The sequence below is a fragment of the Siphateles boraxobius genome, unplaced genomic scaffold (genome assembly GCF_051911475.1).
Source record: "Siphateles boraxobius isolate OS27281-9 unplaced genomic scaffold, OSU_SipBor_1 65, whole genome shotgun sequence".
Classification (NCBI taxonomy): domain Eukaryota; kingdom Metazoa; phylum Chordata; class Actinopteri; order Cypriniformes; family Leuciscidae; genus Siphateles; species Siphateles boraxobius.
The window spans coordinates 1,257,103-1,280,251 of record NW_027509192.1 but is presented as its reverse complement, the minus strand read 5'-3'; the positions used below and the strand labels follow the sequence as shown (position 1 = coordinate 1,280,251).

The following is a 23,149-nucleotide window of genomic DNA, read 5'->3' as shown; positions in this document are numbered from 1 at the left end:
TACAGTATTAATGTATTACAATAACAATATGTGTGTGTGTGTGTATATATCTATATATATATATATTAAGTTAAATATATATAGTTATAATTTTGTATGGTTACCAGAATGCTGTTTTTCTGTTGTTGCATTTAATCAATGAGAAATCAATTTGTCATGTAATAATTGCAAAAATGCACAGAAGAATATGCAAGAAAAGAAAAGTTTAATAGTCGAAGGGGGATTTATACAATAACACTAGTTTTACATTTTTAAAAAGTTAAAATTGAACAGTATGTCACAAATGTGCAAATATTGAGGCATTTAATAATAATAATGGAGATAATAATAGTGCAAAACATAAAACCACATTGTCATAACTGAAACAAGAAATCATATACTGTATATATATATATATATATATTTATATATGTGTGTGTGAACTGTGAATTGCGTTTTAATTATTTATTTTTTTGCTTTACGTAAATGACAATTTGGGGTAAAAGTGCTTATTTGTCATGAAATTAATGCAAAGATAAAAAATAGGCTTATTCTTTTCTTTATGCAAAATGAAAATCTCATGTATGTTGTAGTGCAGTGTGACCAGGACGTGTTCTTGACAGGCCTCTTGACATTCATCCTGGCACAGCATTATGAACATCTGGACAATCCAAACTACATGATTAAATTATTAAATCAGTGATGTTCATTCTTCTGTTTTTTGGTAACATGTGGGGTGTATTCCTCAATCCAAAAGGCACTCCAATACTTTGATGTAGGATATCTTCAATAACCTATATTTAACTCAAGGTCACCGTTGCGTCACGGCGATGACGTCAGAAAGCGTGTTTCGGCTTTGATTTAAGAGCAGAAAAATCCAAGGCTTCGTCACCAGTAGGAGGCGTCACTTTCTCCCGTCCTCTCCTTCTCCTCCTCCTCCTCCCGCTGACCCCTGTCGTGCTTCTACTCCCTCCCTTTCCTCCAAACACACACGAACGCTAGTAACACCGGCAGCTTTAACTATTATCACACCGTCACCGGAGGAGGAACATCACATGAAGCCATAATAATCCGGAATAACGGGACAAAACAGCAGGATCGGGTAAGTGGCACTGTTACACTCTTCTATAAGACCAGCATTTGTATCATATTAATATTCATGTTGCATAAGGAAACGTAGTTCAGTTATTCATGATTTGATCGGTCAGCGTAGCCTATTAAAGATGAATTATGTCAGCAGAAGAAACAGAAATAACGGTGCAGTGGTTATACGGTGTGATGCGGCGGATCGTTTTCCGTTATTTGGAAAAACACGATTCCTTTATTCTTCATCGCAAACCTAACCGTCAAACGAGAACGCGCTTCTTTGACAGCTTCGTTAATTCTAACGGTGTTCTCGTTTGGGTTCCGCGCACGCGAACATCTGTTTTTCATCATACAGCGGTGCGCGTTTCATCTGCGTGTGTTTGTTCTGGTTGTACGTTAGTTGGGTTTGGATCCCCGCGGGATTAACCGGCTCCACGGACGCGGGTGTGTGATATCTGATCAGAAGCATTAAAACGGACTGTGTCTACTAGATCTGCAGCGGATCATCATCATCACCAACATCAGGGCGCTGCGGCGCGCGCGCTCTCGATGCGCCGTACGTGCGCGCTCTGGAGTCTCAGATTTGAACAGGATTCTCTGCAGCAGAATTATGTCATCAGAGACTATCAGCGACCTCGTTCAGATACTGCAAATATTTCTTCACTCGTTTTTTTTTTCTTTGTATATTTTGGCTATATGTTTTCCAGTGATGAAAGAATTGCGTCCTTGGCCTAAAAGCAAACGGCCTTTACAAAAAATAGATAAAGTAGGCTATCAAGATATTTTGGACATGATGGACCATCGTTATTAAACTGGATTATACCATGTATATTAAACTGGAAATACCATGTAAATGCCATAATACGATTTCCATGTACCAGCATGGTGTATTTAAAGTACCATAGCATTATACCATTACTGTACCAAGGTATTCCTTACTCTGGAGTACCATGTTAATATGGTGTTGCATTATTACAATACACATATACCGGATTTAAATGGTACTATATTGTGCTTCAAATAATGCTGTGGTACTTTCAGATAAAAGCATGATATTTAAAAAAAAACAAAAAAAAAAACATGGTTATACCATGGTACGTTTGTGTTGTTTAATCTGGCTTGAAATAATTGGTGTATTTGCTGTCTTTGGCTGTTTCTCATATTGACTGATCTTTACCTTAACAATGAGTGTCTTTCAAACGCAATCTGGTCTCAGGTGACCTTTAGTGTAAGTTAAACGACTGCGCACAGGGCAAAGGTCACTAGTTAAGAGGAGCAGAACACCTTGCAGATAACAGATGTCTTGTAAATTGTTCTACAGTCACTGCCGTAAGAAGATATTCCCATGGTATCTCACTTCAAAATAATAAGTATTTATATTATTTAGGTTTTATATTTTAATATTGTTTAATTTTTGTGTGAAATAAATATCTTTAAAACCTTCTTTAAATTCTTACAGAGTTAATAGTGAGCATCGTGAGAGAAAGCAAGAGTGAAACAGCATACAGTCTGAACACTATCTTTCTTTCACACACATGAGAGAGAGAGTACTGTACATCAGCTAATTAACCAGCAGACAGTGGGAGCTCATGCGCTGACGGCTCTGAGTGTCTGATATTAATCTCATCTTATCACTCTTGACGCTCAGTAAATCTGTCTTTGCTCTCCAGTCACTCACTCACTCATGTCGGCTCTTTTCTGCACACACTGATTCACTGCGCAAACTCTGAGACTGTGAGTCTACTAAACGCTGAGTCAGTCTCTTTCATTCTTTCTTTTCTTTATTATTTTATTTTTTATTATATTTTTCAAAATTAACAAGTTAAAAAACATATGTCAAAGTAATGTAAAAATATCAAAATTAAATTGTACTATACACACACACACACACACATATACAATTTGTTCTTATTTACATTTAATCGTTTAGCGACTTACAAGTGAGATTTAATTTCAGCAGTTGAACCTTCGCTAAGCCCCGCCCTCCCTAGTTACGGTTGCTAAGACACGATTGGCCAGTGGCGGTTTTCGGGCGTGGCTTAGCGAAGGGTCAATTGTGTGTACATCTCATTGGCTGCCAATTTTTTTCATATGAAACTGATGCGTTTAATTAATTAATTTGGACAGTTAATTCCTATAAACTTGCTCAAGACAATCCAGCAGAACCTCCCTAGACCAGACATAGATGATGGGGAGGGAGAGAGGAGAGGACAGAGAGACTGAAATACTGTAAAAGAGCTATTTCGAGACATCCAGGTTCCATTGAACTTCAGACGCTACACACACACACACACATGGCACAACATCTGTTATCAGAGTCAGATGAATGACGGGTGCGGTTTGGTCAAAGGTGCACAGATTTCTTCTGGATTCAGGAATGGGCATCAGCTGTTCCCTGCTGGAAAAACCAGATCATAGCAGCATAAAGAACAATCATCTCAATACTTTTGTTTAGCAAGGACCCATTCAATTGATCAAAAGTGACAGTAAAGATTTATAATGTTAGAAAAGATTTCGGTAATGTGATCATGTATATAATGCATTATAAAAGTATTTGAGATAAAAGCAAATGCATTATAAAAGCACCTTATGATCCATTAAATGACCTCATGAATAATAAGAGTTATAATACATTATAATAATTATCTATACATTGTTACACATGTTAGAAAGTATAATTTATTAAAACACATGACAAACAAACTATTTCAGATGTAACAATGAATCTGCAAATATGAACATTTCACTTATTTATATAAAAAAGAATGCATTATAACATACATTATAAATACCTTTATAATGCATTATACATAAAGGCTTTAAGTAAAGTGTTACCAAGATTTCTATTTCAAATAGATGCTGTTTTTTCTATTCATCAAATAATTGTTTTCACCATTTCCATAAAAATATGAAGCAGCACCACTGTTTTCAATAATAATCATAAATGTTTCTTGAGCATCAAATCATCATATTAGAATGATATTAAAATATATTTAAATAGAAAACATTTATTAAAATTGTAATAATATTTCACATTTTTACAGTTTTAACTGTATTTGTTATCTAATAAATGCAGCCTTGGTAAGTATAAGAGTCTTTCAAAAACATAATATCTTACCAACCCCAAACTTTTGAACTGCAATGTATATATTTTCAAAATCAAATATAGTTGATTATTTTTCATATGACTTTCATATGAGGTTCAGAATATGGCCTAAAGACTGTACTACTAAACATTTAAAGGTTTTTTTTGCCATTTTTGGAACTTGACAGTATTCACCAACATTTACATTGTATTGATAAGAGTTTTCTTAACTTGGAACGTTAAGGACGTCTGGAAATTCATTTTAGGAAACTATCCATGCAGGCTGCTTTTCTTTTTTTTTCTAATATGCTGTTTGGTTTGTTGCTCTTTTAAGATGGTCTACCAGCCCTAACCAGACCAAACCCATTGCCTGAACAGCTGATGGTCATAAATGACGGACTAGAAACATTTTCCAGCTTACTACAAAATATTTAAGTTGCAATTACATGATAATTTTAAGTTAAGAGTATACTCAAATATTTTAAGTTAAGAGCAATTAAAATTAAAATATACGTTTTGACGCAAACTTATTATTTGGGTTTACAGTGAGACTACAGTAAGAAACTGTGGCATGTCCAGAATAAATGATCGTGATGTTAAACACACACACACACACATACACACAGACACACACACACACACACACACACACACACACACACACACACACACACACACACACACACACACACACACACACACACACACACACACACACACACACACACACACACACACACACACACACTCACTTGGCTTCACAGCTGCTTGTGTTGTCAGGTCTGGTTCATCTACTTTCCTCTCCTCCTCCTCTCCCTCCGTCTTCTCTCTCCTCCCACCAGATGTCTCTCATTACAGCTCCCTCTTCACTCTCTCTTTACACTCCTCCGTCCTCGTTCTCTCTCTCTGCATCCCTCCATTTGGCAGAAACGCAACATGTTCATGGCTGTATTTTATATGACATTGTTTTTAGACACAGCATAATGCCATTAAAAAAAAAAAAGATGGAAATACCATACATAAATAACTGGGGAGGTACAGAGATAGTGTAATACCATGGTACTAAAATTAATGTACCATGGTATTTATTTGACGCCTGTACTTTAAAGAATACCATGGTGGATGTGGTATCAAAGGGTATTTTTATATACACTATCGCTCAAAAGATTGGAGTTGGTAAGAATTTTTTATGTTTATGAAAGAAGTCTCTTCTGCCCACCAAGGCTGCATTTATTTGATCAAAAGTACAGGAAAAACAGTGAAACATTATTACAAATTAAAATATCTGTTTTCTATGTGAATATGTTCATTATTACTGCATCGCTACTGCAATCTTCAGTGTCACATGATCCTTCAGAAATCATTCTAGGCTGATTTGCTGCTCAAGAAAACATTATTATTATCAATGTTTTAAACAGTTGTCTTCATATTTTTGATTAATAGTAAGCTCAAAAGAACAGATTTCTGTGGAGTAGAAGTCTGTAATGGTAACATTATAAATGTCTTTGCTGTCATTTGATCAATTTAATGCGTCCTTGCTGAATAATAGAATTCATTTCTTAAAAAAAATCATACTGAGCCCAATGTTTTGAATGAAAGTGCATGTAAAACTAGATATAAGTGATTGATTATAGTCTTAACATTGACTGTTAGTCAGCACAGATGTGTGTATGAACATATTAACTCTATACGTTCATTAATCACCAGTGAATTACATTCACACACACACACACATGTAAACGACAGACTTGAAATCTGCTGTAAGACAAGTGGAAACAAATCTCTGGCTCTAATTCAAAGAATTTTTAATGCCATCTTCAGTCCGTTTCCATGGCGACTATCTCAGTTCTGTTGTGTAGAAATATAGTGTTTAGAGTAACTGAGAGCATTAGGAGCTCGTGGATAGTTGACGAGTGTTTTCTGTTCCTCTCCGAGGGTCCTAGGAGTTTAAATAGTGGTCAGACTGGCTTTATGGTGGTTTTAAAGTGGACACACACACACTGGTGCATGCTGGGTAACAGCTCAGGGTTTGCTGAAAGTGCCCATTCATTTACATTATTTTGCACTCAGTGGCATTAAAAGTAATGAAACAAAAGTTGTTTTAGGCAAATTACGTCAAGTCTAATTTAATTATATAGCACTTTTCACAATACACATTGTTTCATAGCAGGCAAAATCATGATGTTAATGTTTATTATGTTTATGATATCTTAAGTTGTTATCTTTGTAGCAAGGTAAATATAACAACCATGCTATTATTTAAAGTCACCATGAATATGGGCAATTTATGGAATATTGCAGTATTTATTATAAATGATTTATCTGTGCACATCCTTTTTTTTTTAATTCATGTGCCACATAATCTTTATTCAGAATAACTTCCCCTCTCCCTTGCAGCGACATCTCTTCTCTGATGATGCGTTTACTGGTGCGAGGGCGGGGCAACCTGTCACTCACACGAGATCCACCAATAAACAACACTGGCTGGTCTCAGTCCGCAACTCTGGTGCGCTTCGACTGAAATATGAACGTAACACGGACCAAAGACATGTAAACGAACCAAAAACAGGATGTGATGTCACAAGATGTGACCCTAAAAAAGACAGAATGCTCAATCATACGTGTTTTTTCCTCATCATTTAATAGTCGCAATGTTTCCCATCACAGTTCAGTACAGGCGTCAGAACCGCGTCTCCTCACAACAGATCTGGAATTCCTGACTCGTTTACACATTTTATAAGCTCTTCACGAGTTCTCAACTGGTCAAAATACCATCATATGTAGCTACGCAAGGACAATGAGCGCATTTATCCCAGAACACAACATTGTTTTGGATGATCGGTAAATTACGACAAGAAATGACATCATAAAAGCTGACCAATCAGGTTGTGAATATATCCCTATGCCTTTACCATCCAATCAATTTCCCACGAACAAAATCAAGCTCCGCCCTACATTTGTTCTTGTTTGAGAAGCTGTTTCACTCAGATATATGTCACAGTTGGGAAGAAAACACTATCACAATTTTTTTCATCATCATCAGTTTTTTATCATGTCTGTCAATTATTTTGCAATAATTAATTTGAGTTTAAACATGTTAAAACTTGAGTAGTTGTGTTGCTCATCAGTTGCTTATTTATGCAGGGCTCTCAAGTGTCACTCGTTGAGCGTGACAGTCACTCATTTCGGTCTTTTGTCACGCTCTCCCGCCACACATTGTATTTCTCGCGCTGAAAAACTATTTGTAATATATTTAATATGCCGCAGCACCCAAAACTCTGGCCGCGCCGCTCTCACTGTAAAATCGGCAGGAATCAAGCGAAGCGCGTTCTCTCTGGTGTTGTTCGTTGATCTACACAATAGCCAATCTGAAAATAGCACTAATGTATCTGGGTAAGATTGAAAGGGTCAATTTTAAGTCACTCTTGCCTGTCTTCAAAACGTGAGAGGCCTGTTTATGTTGTTTAGCTAGAGTTCTAGGTATTTGAGACTTGTTAAAGCCTGTTTGTGACATTTAATTAGTTTCTGCTGATTATAAGACACACAGACCGACAGAGATCTTGTCACAAGACCAAACCACTACGTACACAAAAACATAATTCTCAGCTTCTTCTCTTCCTCTATTGATTGAAACCGAAAGCTAAACATTCATGAAGTAAACTTTCATTGTTCAGATATCACTCTTTAATACAGGAGTCTTAATGGATAATTTCTTTGAAGTATCCACTTTATCTTTAAAAAAAACCTCAAAATGAAAAGGTAATTACATGCTCAAAGAGTATGTGTTATTTTAGTATTATTTATACTTTTGTAGCATTGATTAATATTTTGAAATCTCTTTTATTTTTATATGTTCAGTTTTAATTTTAATCATTTTATGTGTCTTTGTCATTTATTTTTAGCTTATTATTTCATTTTGAGTTATTTTTGTTCTTCACCTTGAACTTATTTTATTTCAGTTAGTTGCCAGTTCAACATTTCTAATGTTTGTTTAAGTTTTTCACCTACCGCCTTTTTCAAGAGACGTAACAGCTTTTAAAAATCATGAGTGGGGTAATACTAATGTATTTGTCATTGAATAAAACGTGAAAGTGTTTTGAGCTTGTGTTGTGTTAATCATAGACCCTATTTCAGCCATTTAACCAAAATCCCATTCAAAAAACCAACTGACTTCAGGACAATGGAACCGGAAGTTTTAAAATGCCAAGTTTTGGCCTACAAAGTGATGTCATATCTGTACTCTATTGGCACTTTTTGGCGTGTTCGCACCACATTACTCCACGAACATGGAAAACAGTATATCATTTACCTGTCGTTGGGTTCTTTTCTCAGCCTCGATTATATGTAGCACTGCAAATTGTCGAAGGAGGTTTTGTCTCTTAGCCCTTCTTTTAGCTCTTGCAATCGCATAACATAGGGTGTCTTCACACTTGGCATGTTTGCTTGGATTAAAAAGAACCTTGCTGTGATTGCTCTGTTAGTGCAGTTCATTTGAATAAGTGTGAACGCTGCCATCTGAACACTGGTGCTCAACAAGCGCTGAAAAGTGTGTCTCAGCCGCTTCCAAACAAACTCTGGTGCGGTTCGACTGAAATATGAACGCAACATGGACCAAAGACTTCTAAACAAACCAAAAACGGGACATGATGTCACAAGATCCGACCCTAAAAAGGACAAAAAAGCTCAAGCATACCTGTTTTTTCTCGCCAGAAAAATGGCATTATGGGAAAATGTTTTTCTTGTGGGATGCCCTGGTGGCTAGTTCATAACTGAGTTCCTATAAAACCCCTATTAAGAGACAGTCTCTTCTAAAACTCTAGAGAATCAAGAGACTTTGAAATAAAATCGAGAATATTTTAGCATTTATTCTTTTATCGTTGTTGCTGGTCCTTCATGTGTCTGAGACCTTGTGGGAGGCATTAAATATCTGCGATTTAGTGTTCACTGATAGTAGGAACAATGTGCCAGTCATAACAGACCTGATATTCTCTTGAATCATGAGGAAGAGAGAGAAGTTAAAAACAGCAGGATGGAAAAATAACAGTCCTGCTGATAGGAACAGAAGGTTTCCAAACTGGTTTGTGTCGGTTAGTGCTGATCTAACATATAATAATGTTTATGGTAAATCTCACGAGTGCATCCACTCTCTATGAGTGAAGTAAAAGAGGAACCCAGACAGAGAAAATGCAGAATTGAAGGTAGAAGAGTCTAGTCCAGTCAGCAGAAATCAGGAAACGCATCAGTGGAGAGCAGAAGGAAGAGAGGGAGGGGACGGAGTGAAAGAGACGAGCTGATTGGCTGAACGGAGGGGAGGAACAAGGGGAAAAGACTGACTGTCTTCAAGTTGTTCAAATTCCACATATGATTAGCAGGAAACACACACAGATGTTTCTCTCCAACAGTCTCTGATTCATGACACACACACACCGAGCTCCGTGCCTAAGATTTCAATTCTTTTTTAATTCAATTCAGATATAAAGCACATTTAGAACAAGTTTAGTTGGTCAAAGTGGTACTACAGAGCTCCTAAAGGGACGGGTTGGCGGGGGGAGGGAAATTTGATGGGAGGAAAATGTATTTGTTGATGCTTTTACGTTCTCTCAAAGGTTTTGCGTTCTGCCAAGAAACTTTGCATTCACTTGAAATGTCCTCAACAGGTTTTGCGAGTGAACACAAAGTTTCTCGAGAGAATGCAAATGCATTGACTTATTATTTTTCCTCCCATCTAATTTTTTTTCTTCGGCACCATCACCCTTTAGGAGCTCTGTAGTAGCACTGAGGTTGTTCTAAATGTGCTTTATATATAAATTGAATTGAAATTGAATTGAAAACTTAGGCAGGGAGCTCCGTGTGTGTGTGTCATGAATCAGATAGTGTGAGCTATTTTAAACTTCCTGTGCAACCAACAAAAGTTAATAAGAATAAAAATAAGACATAGTTGTTCCTGAGATGAGAGGATCTCATGGAGATGGAGAAGGAAAGGAAAGAGTCCAGTGTGAAGAATTCCTGGAGTCAAACAGAGAGAGATGACACCTGTATCATAACCACACTGACTCAATCATTCTCTCTATTCCCGTGTCTTTCAGATATCTGGCACAGGAAGGCGAATGGACTGAGATCCAAAAAGTCTCTGAGAAATCTGCAAAGACGTGCCGACTGACGCCTTAAACACACACACACACACACACACACACTGAAGAAGTACAGGGACCCAGATAAATGGCTGACAAACAGATCAGGTGAGTTTCAAAAAGTCAAGCATCACTGGAGTTAGACTTTTTGAACCGCACAACACCCTAGCAAACTCATAACATCATAATGTGCATAGTACCACTCAGGGACACCTTAGCAACTGCATAGTAATGTCCTGGCAACCACCCACAACACCCTAACAACTGCATAGTAATGCCCTGGCAACCACACGCAATGACCTAACAACTGCATAGTAATGCCCTGGCAACCACCCAAAACACCCTAACAACTGCACAGTAATGCCCTGGCAACCACTCACAATGACCAAACAACTGCATAGTAATGCCCTGGCAACCACCCACAACACTCTAACAACTGCATAGTAATGCCCTGGCAACCACCCACAACGACATAAAAACTGCATAGTAATGCCCTGGCAACCTCCCACAACACCCTAACAACTGCATAGTAATGCCCTGGCAACCACCCACAACGACCTAACAACTGCATAGTAATGCCCTGGCAACCACCAACAACACCCTAACAACTGCATAGTAATGCCCTGGCAACCACCCGCAATGACCTAACAACTGCATAGTAATGCCCTGGCAACCACCCACAACACCCTAACAACTGCATAGTAATGCCCTGGCAACCACCCGCAATGACCTAACAACTGCATAGTAATGCACTAGCAACCACCCGCAACAACTTAAAAACTGCATAGTAATGCCCTTGCAACCACCCTCAACACCCTAACAACTGCATAGTAATGCCCTGGCAACCACCCACAACGACCTAAAAACTGCATAGTAATGCCCTGGCAACCACCCACAACGACCAAACAACTGCATAGTAATGCCCTGGCAACCACCCACAACGACCTAAAAACTGCATAGTAATGCCCTGGCAACCACCCACAACACCCTAACAACTGTAGAGTAATGCCCTGGCAACCACCCGCAATGACCTAACAACTGCATAGTAATGCCCTGGCAACCACCCACAACGACCTAACAACTGCATAGTAATGCCCTGGCAACCACCCACAACGACCTAACAACTGCATAGTAATGCCCTGGCAACCACCCACAACACCCTAACAACTGCATAGTAATGCCCTGGCAAGAACTTTAAATAAATTATTGTTTGCCATTGTCTCTTATTTGTCTGATCTCCTCTCATCCTTTGCTCCAGTTTGCCTGCCAAGCTAATAAATGGCGGTGTGGCGGGACTGATCGGCGTTACCTGCGTGTTTCCCATCGATCTGGCCAAGACTCGCCTTCAGAACCAGCAGAATGGATGCCGTCTCTATACCAGCATGTGAGTGTTCAAAAAAACGAATGGAATCATATAGAAGACTCAGTTGATCAGGTTTCAGATGTGAATGATATATTGTGCTCTGCAGGTCAGACTGCCTTATTAAGACCATCCGGTCGGAGGGATACTTCGGCATGTACAGGGGTAAGTGCAAGTTTACATGTCAGTGTTGCAACTAGTGCTGTCAAATCGATGAATCGCATATATATATATATACACACACTATATTGCCCAAAGTATTGGGACACCCCTCAAAATCATTGAATTCAGGTGTTCCAATCACTTCCATGGCCACAGTAGGTTGTATGTGCATTGCAATAAGTCCATTTGTGAAATTTCCTCTCTTCTAAATGGGCGAGCAACTGCATCCAAGCCTTACATCACCAAGTGCAATGCAAAGTGTGGGAATGCAGTGGAGTAAAGCAGGGTGCGAACTACAGGGGAGCTAGGGCGAGCTCGGCTCCCCTTAATAAGACATGGGCTCCCCTGAAAACGTGATAAGTGAAGTTTTGGGGGGTCTCAAAAAATATTGACAATGTTTTAATTTGACGTGCAATTTCAGTTTTGTGTAATGTGATCCTCGTGGATTATTATGTGTAAAATAGCAATTTCAATTCCATGTTTAGTAAAATTCCAATCATGTTTAGTAGCTACATGTTAACTCAAAGATTCATAGAAAAAATATAAACATTGGAGGCCATTGATCTGCGCGCGAAGTCCTTGAAATCCATTCTGTGTAAAGGTAATGCATGTTATTCCCAATTATGTGTTGTGGCTGGGTTGTTATAGGTCTGCGTGACTCTCGATGTCTTAGGCCTAATTGAACGGAGGAATAACGGTATTATTCTGTAGCCTGACGAGTAATTTAACTCTTGTTCAAGTGAACTCAAAGACAGCCTATTTATAGACTTTTTTTGGATGGCTGTTTGACTTATCAATTTGTGTCGATAAAGTATAATAGGGTGAATCCTGTATATAGTGCTTGAACAGTGCATACACTTGTAGCTGTTATGTATCTTTGGAAGTCCTTGAAATGAATGGGTTTCATAGCACAGCGCCGCGCGTTCCGCGCCCTGTCTGAAAGGCACTTCAGTCCTCGACACACGCAAGTGCACGAACACCCCTCCGGTGGAAAAAACAACAAAATAAGTGGGCTCCCCCAAAGGACACGGTACAGTTCGAACACTGGTGTAAAGCACACCGTCACTGGACTCTAGAGCAGTGGAGACATGTTCTCTGGAGTGACGAATCACGCTTCACTGTCTGGCAATCCGATGGGCGAGTCTGGGTTTGGCGGTTGCCATGAGAAAGGTACTTGCCTGACTGCATTTTGCCAAGTGTAAAGTTTGGTGGAGGGGGGATTATGGTGTGGGGTTGTTTTTCAGGGGTTGGGCTTGGGCCCTTAGTTCCAGTGAATGGAACTCTTAGTGCTTCTGCATGCCAAGACATTTTGGACAATTTCATGCTCGCAACTTTGTGGGAACGGTTTGAGGATGGCCCCTTCCGGTTCCAACATGACTGCGCACCAGTGCACAATGCAAGGTCCATAAAGACATGGATGAGCGAGTTTGGTGTGGACGATCTTGACTGGCACAGAGTTCTGACCTCAACCTGGTTTGGGCAGAGACTGCGAGCCAAGCCTTCTCGTCCAACATCAGTGCCTGACCTCACAAATGCGCTTCCAGAAGAATGGTCAAAAATTCCCATAAAAACACTACTAACCCTTGTGGAAAGCCTTCGCAGAAGAGTATAAGCTGTTATAGCAGCAGAGGGTGGGCCATCACCATATTAAAACCTACGGATTAAGAATGGGATGTCATTAAAGTTCATGTGCATGTAAGGGTAGACGTCCCAAAACTTTGGGCAATATAGTGTGTTTATATATACACATATATACATACACACACACACACATACAGTATATATACACATACACGCACACACATATATATATATATATATATATATATATATATATATATATATATATATATGTATATATTAGGGCTGGGAAAAGATTAATCGCGATTAATTGCATCCAAAATAAAAGTTTGTGTTTACATAATATATGTGTGTGCACTGTGTATAATTATTTTGTATATATATATAAATACACACACATGCATGTATACATATAAGAAAAAATTCATATTTATATATAATATAAATTATAAATAAATATATACAGTATATACATGCAAATATTTCTTAAATATATATATACAGAATAATTATACACAGTGCACACACATATATTATGTAAACAAAAACTTTTATTTTGGATGCGATTAATCGCGATTAATCTTTTCCCAGCCCTAAATATATACACACACACACACACACACACACACACACACACACACACACGCACACGCACACGCACACGCACACGCACACACACACACACACACACACACACACACACACACACACACACACACACACACACACAGTATATATTTACAAACTTTTATGTTAGATGCGATTAATTGATTTGACAAGCACTACTTTCAACTAAAGGATTATTTTGAGAGTGAAGGTGTAACTGAATACGTGTGTTTTCTCTCCCAGGTGCTGCGGTGAACTTAACTCTCGTCACTCCAGAAAAAGCCATCAAGCTTGCAGCAAATGATTTCTTCAGATTTCACCTCTCTAAGGACGGGTGAGACATAAACACACACACACACACACACACACACACACACACACACACACACACACACACACATACACACACACACACACACACACAGCAAATGCGCATATCAATATAAATATGATGACATTTTGAGCTGACTGTGCCCATTCACACACGCTGACACATCATCATCTGGTCTGACACACTGGTTGGTTTCCTTCCCGACCTTGAACACATTCACAAACACAGCTCTATGCTATCAATATGGTATTTAAACAGCAACCAATGTACTCATCAAAATACTGTGGTATTACCATCTAACAAGCCACAGTAGTCACATACCGACACTGTCAGACATCTCAGTCAATTCAGCACACAGGATTACATTACCAGAGCGACATTCATATTTAATAGGGGTTGAAGCACACAGACAATACCCATAATGCCCTGTTCAGCTGCGTCACCATGGTGACCGAAAACGGCACCGGTGAATTATTGACCACCGCCGTCGAGTCAATGTGTGAATTATTAACGACCCTCAGTGTGTGTGTGTGTGTGTGTGTGCTGATAATCAGCGAATTCATCTGTCGTTCCCACAGGCAGAAACTCACTCTCCTGCGAGAGATGCTGGCCGGCTGCGGGGCGGGAACATGCCAGGTCAGTGTGAACACACACACACACACACACACATCTCAGTAATCTATCTGATGCCTCAGCCTCCATTAATAGATGTTCCACTGTTATTTTATTCACGTCTGCACACAGATGATTCAGCAGCAGACAGATCACTGAGACAAAACACAGATGCATTAAGGGTACAAACACACTCCCTTTAAGCATTCACAGTATACACACGTGAGCTCATCTGCCCCCGTCAGCCTTTGTTGAGCACATTCACCTGAAGCAGGTGCTTATTCTGAACCAGGTCTGCTTATTATACTGAACGCTTGGTTAATGTGTGTATTCTTCCACGATACGATACTAAAACACCACTTTTATACCAAAAGCATATATTTCATATATTTTATATTGCAGTAAAAGGGCTGTATGGAAACCAAAAGACAAAAAAGCGCATGATATTTATAGTATTATTTTATTTTAATATTTTAGTATTATTTATATGCTGTTAAGAATTTTTTAGTGCTGTCAAATCCTTTAATGGTGATTACTTGCATCTAACATAAAAGTTTGTGTGTGTATATATATATATATATATATATATATATATATATACACACACACTCATTTACATATTTATATATTTATAGATGTGATTAGTCAATTTAACAGCACTAGTATTTTTATAAAAGTATTTTTGAAGTAGTTTTATTTTTTATTTTAACTTCAGTTAACGATTTAGTAATTTTATGTTTTTTTTCTTTCATTTTTATTACTCTTTAAAAGATATTTCTATTTAGCTTTAATTTATTTTTATTTCAGTGGTATTCATTTTAGTACTTCAACTTTAATTAATTTTATTTAAAATTTTTGATTTTAAATTATTTATCTATTTTTTTAAATTTTTTTATTATTATTTATATTTAAAAAATATATGTAACATAAATTCTTGTTATATAACAAATTCATCCTAAACATAAAAATATATACATATATTAAATACATGATATTCAAATACATATTATTAAAAATACGCAAATTAAAAAACCTCAGCTCGGATGCAAATGTTACGAATGAAGAACATATTTTAACATCCAAAGTACTTTCATTTAGCATTAAACTGGGGTAACATCATGTAATGCTCAGAAGTTAGATTGATTATTGATAATAAAATCAATACCAATCAGTTTATTTATAAATAAAATCATTTAATTTCAGGCGAATGGAGAAAATAAAGTGGTTGGAGTGGCGATTACATGCATTAAGCATTGCGTTGCGTTCCACAATTGACATCATTCTGCACTGATACACAACATAGTGATCCAGTCATGTGACAGAGCTGACCGTCTTCCTGTTGTCAATGAACAGGTTTATAACCATGTCGGATTAAATGATGGGATTACAGTAGACTCTGGATTAAGATTGACAGGTGATGTACACACAAATAATCCCATCAGCTAGTGCCGAGTCAGGTTTGTGGATGAACATTGCATATAACCCACTTACTGTCCTCCTGCAAGCCCCTTCAGATTTGATTAAACGTGTAATTGTGTGTCCAGTGACAGCCACGCTCGCACACATAAACTCTTCCCCCGTGGCGTCTGTTTTGCTGATGTCGCAACCTCTTTCGACTTCCAGTCAGTTTTGCACAGGAAGAAATATTTCTTCAGAAAATAGAAAATAACTCACATTACGGAAGTTAAATGTGTTGCAGATACCATTTCACGAACCCATTTGAACCTCAGCATGTAGGAGGATATCATAATTGTGTGTTTTTATATGTGGTTGTTTCTTTCTGAGGTAGTAGTAGCGTAAAGTACAGGCTTCCAGACTGTCTGACAAGCTAAAGGAGAGACGTCAGTGTAATATTTACAAAAGAGTGTCTTTCAAAAGCAGCCATTTTTTAAACATTTGCAACTTGCAGATGTGACTTCTAACTCCTCGTAGTTGATTTGAATACGTGTGTGGCCCTTTAAATGTGCTTATCCTCATTTTCATTGGCTGTGAGGTTTCCTCTAACCTTGTTCTGCTGTGTTGCAGGTCATCGTTACAACACCGATGGAGATGCTAAAGATTCAGCTGCAAGATGCCGGAAGGATCGGTAAGAATATACGCTATAAAAGAGGAAGGAATGAATGGAGGTGAAGTGAGAAATGAAGACAGAGGACAGAGAAGAGAGATGAAGCACTGCCACCTTGTGGCCACATTGTAGCACTTCTCCCTGTACATTAGGCCTACTAGTGTCAGATTTGACATCATTTTGTAATTTTATAGACACTAAGCAATACATTTGGTATTTATTTGTATTTCGCTTTTATAAAAGCATCTGCTAAATGAATAATTTTATTTTTTACAGAACAGAGGTTTTTAGTGTAGTACCGCTAAATGTGTCTGTTGTTATAAAAAGTCATTGTCAGCAGCAATAGTATATACTTATATTATTTATATATTATTAGTACGGCTGAATATTATTTATTCAGTGTATTAAATATTATATAGTTTTTGTTAAATATCTGTTTTATATATTTTTTGCAAATACTAATTATTAAATATTAAATATTTTTCAATATTATTTATTTTCTTTTTTAAAATACTGAATACCAAGTGATTGTCTGCAGTACTTAACATTTTATAAATACTGGATATTTTATTTAGTATATTAATATTAAATTGATTATTTTCAGTATTGTTTTTTCTAATTTTAAAATATTGAATAAAAATAAATACACATTTTCTATATTATATTTTCACACACAAAAAAAATACTGGATATTAAATATATATTTTCAATATTATATATTTTCCTTTTTACTGAATGTTATATAATTGTCATCAGTACTGAATCATATTTAAAATAGTGAATGTTATTTATTTAGTATATTAAACATTAAATAGATTTTTTTCAGTGTTAATTTTTTATCATTTAAAATACTGAATATTAAGTAATTGTCATGAAAATCTTAAAGCAGTGAATATTATTTTTAGTACATGAAAAATTATCTAGATTTTTTTTTCATTGTTTTTTTAAATACTAAATATTGAATATTTAATCAATATTAGTTATTTCAATTTTTTTATATACTGAATATTAAGTCATTGTCAGTGGTACTGAATGTTTGAGCATAAAAGTTGTTTTTCTACATAAGGAACATTTCGCCAATGCCTTCAAACAACTTTTTGGTAACTAGCAAAGTTTGTCCACAAGTTAAGATCTGCTAAATAGACGTTTATAAGAAGTTAGCAAGATTAGACGCTCAACTGTTTCATCCATCAGGCTTTCTTCCTATCAATATAGTTTGACATGCGTTTCATAGTAAAAAAAAGTGTATTATGTTTGTGTAGTTGAACTAGGCGTGTGTGTGTGTGTGTGTGTGTGTGTGTGTGTGTGTGTGTGTGTGTGTGTGTGTGTGTGTGTGTGCAGCGGCCCAGAGGAAGCTCATGCCTGAGGCTGTGACCCCCGGGGGCCCCGTAGAGCTGAAGTCCCCCACTGCTATGCAACTCACCAGAGAATTACTGAAGGAAAAGGGCATCGCGGGTCTTTACAAGGGCCTGGGGGCCACGCTGCTCAGGTTAGGAAAAACACATGCAAATATCACACAATCCGTGAGCAAAAACACTGACAGAATGCAGGTTTGTGTTTCCCTTCTCTTCAGGGATGTCCCGTTTTCTGTCATATATTTCCCCCTGTTTGCTAATCTGAATAACCTGGGTAAGAGAGGAGGCGAGGGTCCCGCACCGTTCTACGTGTCTTTCCTGTCGGGCTGCGCTGCGGGGAGCACGGCTGCGGTCGCCGTCAACCCGGTGGACGGTACGCTCACATTACATTTGAATAAATAAAATATCAAATATTTCTATATTAGTTTTGTCTTTTTTATTACAGAATAATAAATATTCAATATTTTTCTATATTTTGAACACTAAATATTAATATTATTATATCTTTTTTAATATTTATTTATTTATTTATTTATTTTTAAATCTGAATATTGAATATTTTTATATTAGTTTTATATTATTGGTCTCTTTTTATTATTGAAATTATTAAACATATTTAATATATTAAATATCGAATAGTTCAATATTTTTTTGTTTCTGTTTTTTGAAATACTGAATATTATTAATTAAATTAAATAGCCTATTGTATTGTTTTCAATATTAGTTTTGTCTATTTTTTACATATTCTTTCAATACTTATCTTAATTTGTATAAATACTGAATATGAAATACTTTTATATTCATTTTGTCTATTTTTATTACTGAATATAAAATAATTAAAGTTTTTCAATATTTGTTTTTTCTATTTTTTACATGAACATTAAACATTGAATATTTTTTTGTCTATTTTTGAATAGTGAATATTAAACAATGAATATTATAAAGGCTAGTATTATATATTATAATATATTAGTTTTGTCTGTATTTATTAAATATTGAATGTTTTGTAATATTACCCCCCTCCCCCTTTGTAACTATGAAATATTCAATATTATTATTATTAATATTATTTTTTTTACATTTTTTAAATACAATATATATATATATATATATATATATATATATATATATATATATATATATATATATATATATATAAAACAATGAATTAGTTAGTCCCATCATACACATGTGATACACATGCTAATGTCAAACATAGAGATGTCAGGTTTGATCTCTGTTATGAAAGTTAGTTTGCAGTGAAGCCGCTCATTAGCTTTAGAAACACAGCCTGTGTGTTCTTCTGTGTTTCAGTGATAAAGACCAGACTACAGTCTCTAACACGAGGAAGTCAAGAGGACACTTACAGCGGGGTGACGGACTGCATCAGGTGAGCTCATCAGCTGACCACATCAGTGATTACACCAATTTGGGTACGATTTGGGGTCAAACGATTCCCTTTTCCCCATGTGACCGCAGGAAGATATTACGCAACGAAGGTCCCACTGCTTTCCTGAAGGGGGCGTACTGTCGAGCTCTGGTCATCGCGCCGCTCTTCGGCATCGCTCAGGTCGTCTACTTCCTCGGCGTGGGCGAATACATCCTGAGCTGTCTGCCCAAACACAACAACTAACCCGACCCATAATGCACTGCACCAGTCTGTGTCCCGCCCCTTCTCACAGCTCGTCATTATCCGAGGATCAAAGCGTGACGCCAACCAGTCTGACTGATTTTAATGGTTTGTTGTTGTGCCGTTTTTGTTCAAAGCGCCGTGTGTTTTTAGCTGAATGTGTTTTAATACTGAGGATAAAGTGAGGTTGTGTTTGCCAAGCTGCCTGTTCTTGTCTCGTCCGGTCTCACGCTGAGACAAAACCATATCCTTTTATGAGCGTTTAATCTGGGAAGTCGTCGTGGCTTATCTCCAGACATTTAAAGCGTAAAATCAGCGATCAATCGTGACACTTTGAATCGTAGAGCTCTTGTTTATGATGTAGTCAAATATCAGCTCTTTTTAATTGTTAATTTCCTGGACTTTCTTTCTTTTTCGACCAACTCCTCCGGGCTCAGAACGACCTGGAGGAAAAGTCCTGAAGTCCTGACCTGAGAGTAACATATGTTTCTGCATATCCTGGCTTTATTCAGCGTGTGTTTTGAAATGATTACATGTCGGATCCGGAGGTTAACTCGATTCGTTTTCTTCTCTAAAAAGCTGTGAGAGACGTATCAGTGAATTAGACTTGAAAGCATCTCTCAAATTTGCCCAATCTAAATGGAAATGCCTCCAACCGGGGGCGTAGCGACTATTAAAACTTCCCGAAAGTCCCCACACTTTATGAGATGATTATTATAGATTAAGAGATTCGTTTTGCATGGCCACAGCACAAGAAAAATTATCCCACGCAAATCTGTTTCGTTATTTGTAGTCCGAACAGCGAAATACATTAAATACCATCTAAAAACTCATTTAAACCGCCTTCGTAGGTAGTCTGAGGTTTAATTAAAACATTTTGGGTATGCAAATTCTTTTTAATTTCTTTTATTTAGGGATGGGACACATGAAATGTCACACAAAGTGTACAGTAGGTATTTCACCAGAAAGCCAGTGCTATTTTAGATATTATTATAGTTTTTATTATTATTTTGGATTCGATTTTTTGTGTATTTTTGTTTCCGTTTTCATTTTAATTAATTTCATTTTAATTTCAATTTTAGTAATTGTATGTTTGTATGTCTATATAGCTTTTATAAATTTATATTTCAGGTTAAACAATTTTTTTACTAAATTAAAATTGGGGAATTTTGCCTTGGCAACTAGCTGAAAATTAAGTTTACGTTTTTGTATATTTTATTTTATTTCAGTTAATGTTTATTTTATTTCAAATAACAATTTTTTTTAAATGTTTTTAGTTTCGATATTTATGATAATTATTTTAATTGCTATTTTAATTACAATAATAGCCCTGACTAAAACATTAAAAACATTTTTTTTAAATTGGAATCAAGCTGAAAAATATATAATATATATAATAAAAATATTAGATGAAGAACTTAAACTAAATGAAAATTAGAAATGTTGCCTTGGCAAAGTACTGAACGAAAAACCGAAATAAAACTATTTCAAAATATTAAAATAAAAAAAAACTCAAAATGACAAAAATACAGTAAAATGACTGAAAATGAAAATTTAATTAAAATAAAAACTGAATTTAAAAAAGCTAATTCAAAGTATTTATAAAAACTATAATAGTATATAAATAACAAATCAAACGTCATGTCACCTAATTAATATTCATGAGCAAAGCTGTGTCCCACCCACTGCAAACCAACTTTAGCTAGTTATAGATATAACCCCATTGTTATGTATATGTTTAGGCTCACATCTGTCGGATCAGATTTGAGAAAGAATAACAACATGCTAGGTTAAAATTCTCAGACGCCAATGTAACGTGCATATTGATTGTAAGGCCTGCCTGGTGAATCTATGATTGGGGGCGGGGCTAATAATTATGAATAATAATGCATTTGTCTGCCTGGATCGTGGAATTTTAATAGTCATTCCAGTTTTGTGGAGAATCCGATAAGCACACACTCACGGAGTGACGTTCCAGACTTTGGATTGAAGTCATATTTATTGATAATCCTGATTATATAGATGTAAACACACTTATAGTATATCTCACTATATATTTGTATGGATAGTTTTATCAGTGTCTGATTGTTTGTGTGATCATTGTTGATTACTTGATGATATTATGATTATTGTTTTGTATACGATGGCTTATTTGCACACCTCCCCGATCCTTCTGTTTCTGGTTTTGGCATCTGGAAGAGTTATTAATATGCCAGTTTACAGCGTTTGAGCCGGTCCTGCAATGTATCAGTGTTGGAATCGTGAGCTTTTAGTTGACGTGAGCACTACCAAATCAACCAAACAAAAACCCAAACGGTTTCAGGTTGTAGTTCTCGTTTAATGTTTGCTTTTATTTCTTATTTGCAGCCCTTTGTGGAGTCGAAAACACAATGTTCTCGCTCGCAATCCACGCCGGCGGCTAGAGCGAGATAAAGCTTGCCCGTGCGTGTCTCATGCTGACAAACAATCGAGTCTGTTTCATACTGCCAAACTTTTCCTGAACAAATCCCTGCCAATAATACCTCTGTCTCCCAGTCTCCCAGTTTCAGCATTAGTACACTGATTTCCTAAACTCGTCCGGTTGATATCGTCCGGCTACTCTATGTACAATAGCATTAAAAAGTTCGGGGTCAGTAAGATCTCTTATTTTGAAAGAAATTAATACTTTTATTCAGCTATGGATGCATTAAATAGATCAAAAGTGACACTAAAGACATTTATAATGTTGCAACTTTCTATTTATCAAAGAATCCTGACAGTTTCACCAAAAAAAGGGAACGTTTATGCATTACAATATCGCGTTACACCTTAAAAAGTAACTAATTATGTTACTTAGTTACTTTTTATGAAAAAGTAATCCGTTACATTACTCATCTGGCTCTCTTGCAGGCTTTGCAGGTGTTGTTTTACTGAGTAGTTTTTTGTTGTTGCATTTGTTTATTGCAGTAATGCATTCAATAACACAGCATATATAACATAAACCTTCATTTTCTTTGAAAAACACACATAGGACCAGATTTACTAACAGCTTAATACCAACCCTCTTTTGGTGTTAAAAAACGACTGTTAGGATTTGCTAAACACGCGCAGTGATAAATTAGCGTGAATACGGTTATTTTTGCGGCTGACCTTATTGCTTATGCATTTGTAAGTTTTTCCCTTTCAG

At 36.6% G+C, this 23,149-nt stretch overlaps 1 protein-coding gene across 2 annotated transcripts; it reads left to right on the top strand.

Annotated features, from left to right (window-relative positions):
- Positions 1-938: 938 nt before the first annotated feature.
- slc25a22a (solute carrier family 25 member 22a) lies at positions 939-21,298 on the top strand. 2 transcript variants are annotated; one of them, XM_077210101.1, is made up of 11 exons: positions 939-1,081; positions 10,237-10,389; positions 11,540-11,665; positions 11,751-11,806; positions 14,234-14,324; positions 14,900-14,957; positions 16,959-17,019; positions 18,340-18,487; positions 18,572-18,726; positions 19,668-19,743; positions 19,833-21,296. In XM_077210101.1, exons 2-11 carry the CDS (start codon positions 10,370-10,372, stop codon positions 19,984-19,986), a joined length of 945 nt encoding a protein of 314 aa, XP_077066216.1. In that variant the 5' UTR covers positions 939-1,081; positions 10,237-10,369; the 3' UTR covers positions 19,987-21,296. The 2 variants fall into 2 exon arrangements, with proteins under 2 accessions (XP_077066216.1, XP_077066215.1); XM_077210100.1 differs by having other exon boundaries at positions 18,340-18,726; positions 19,833-21,298.
- The last annotated feature ends 1,851 nt before the right edge of the window (positions 21,299-23,149 follow it).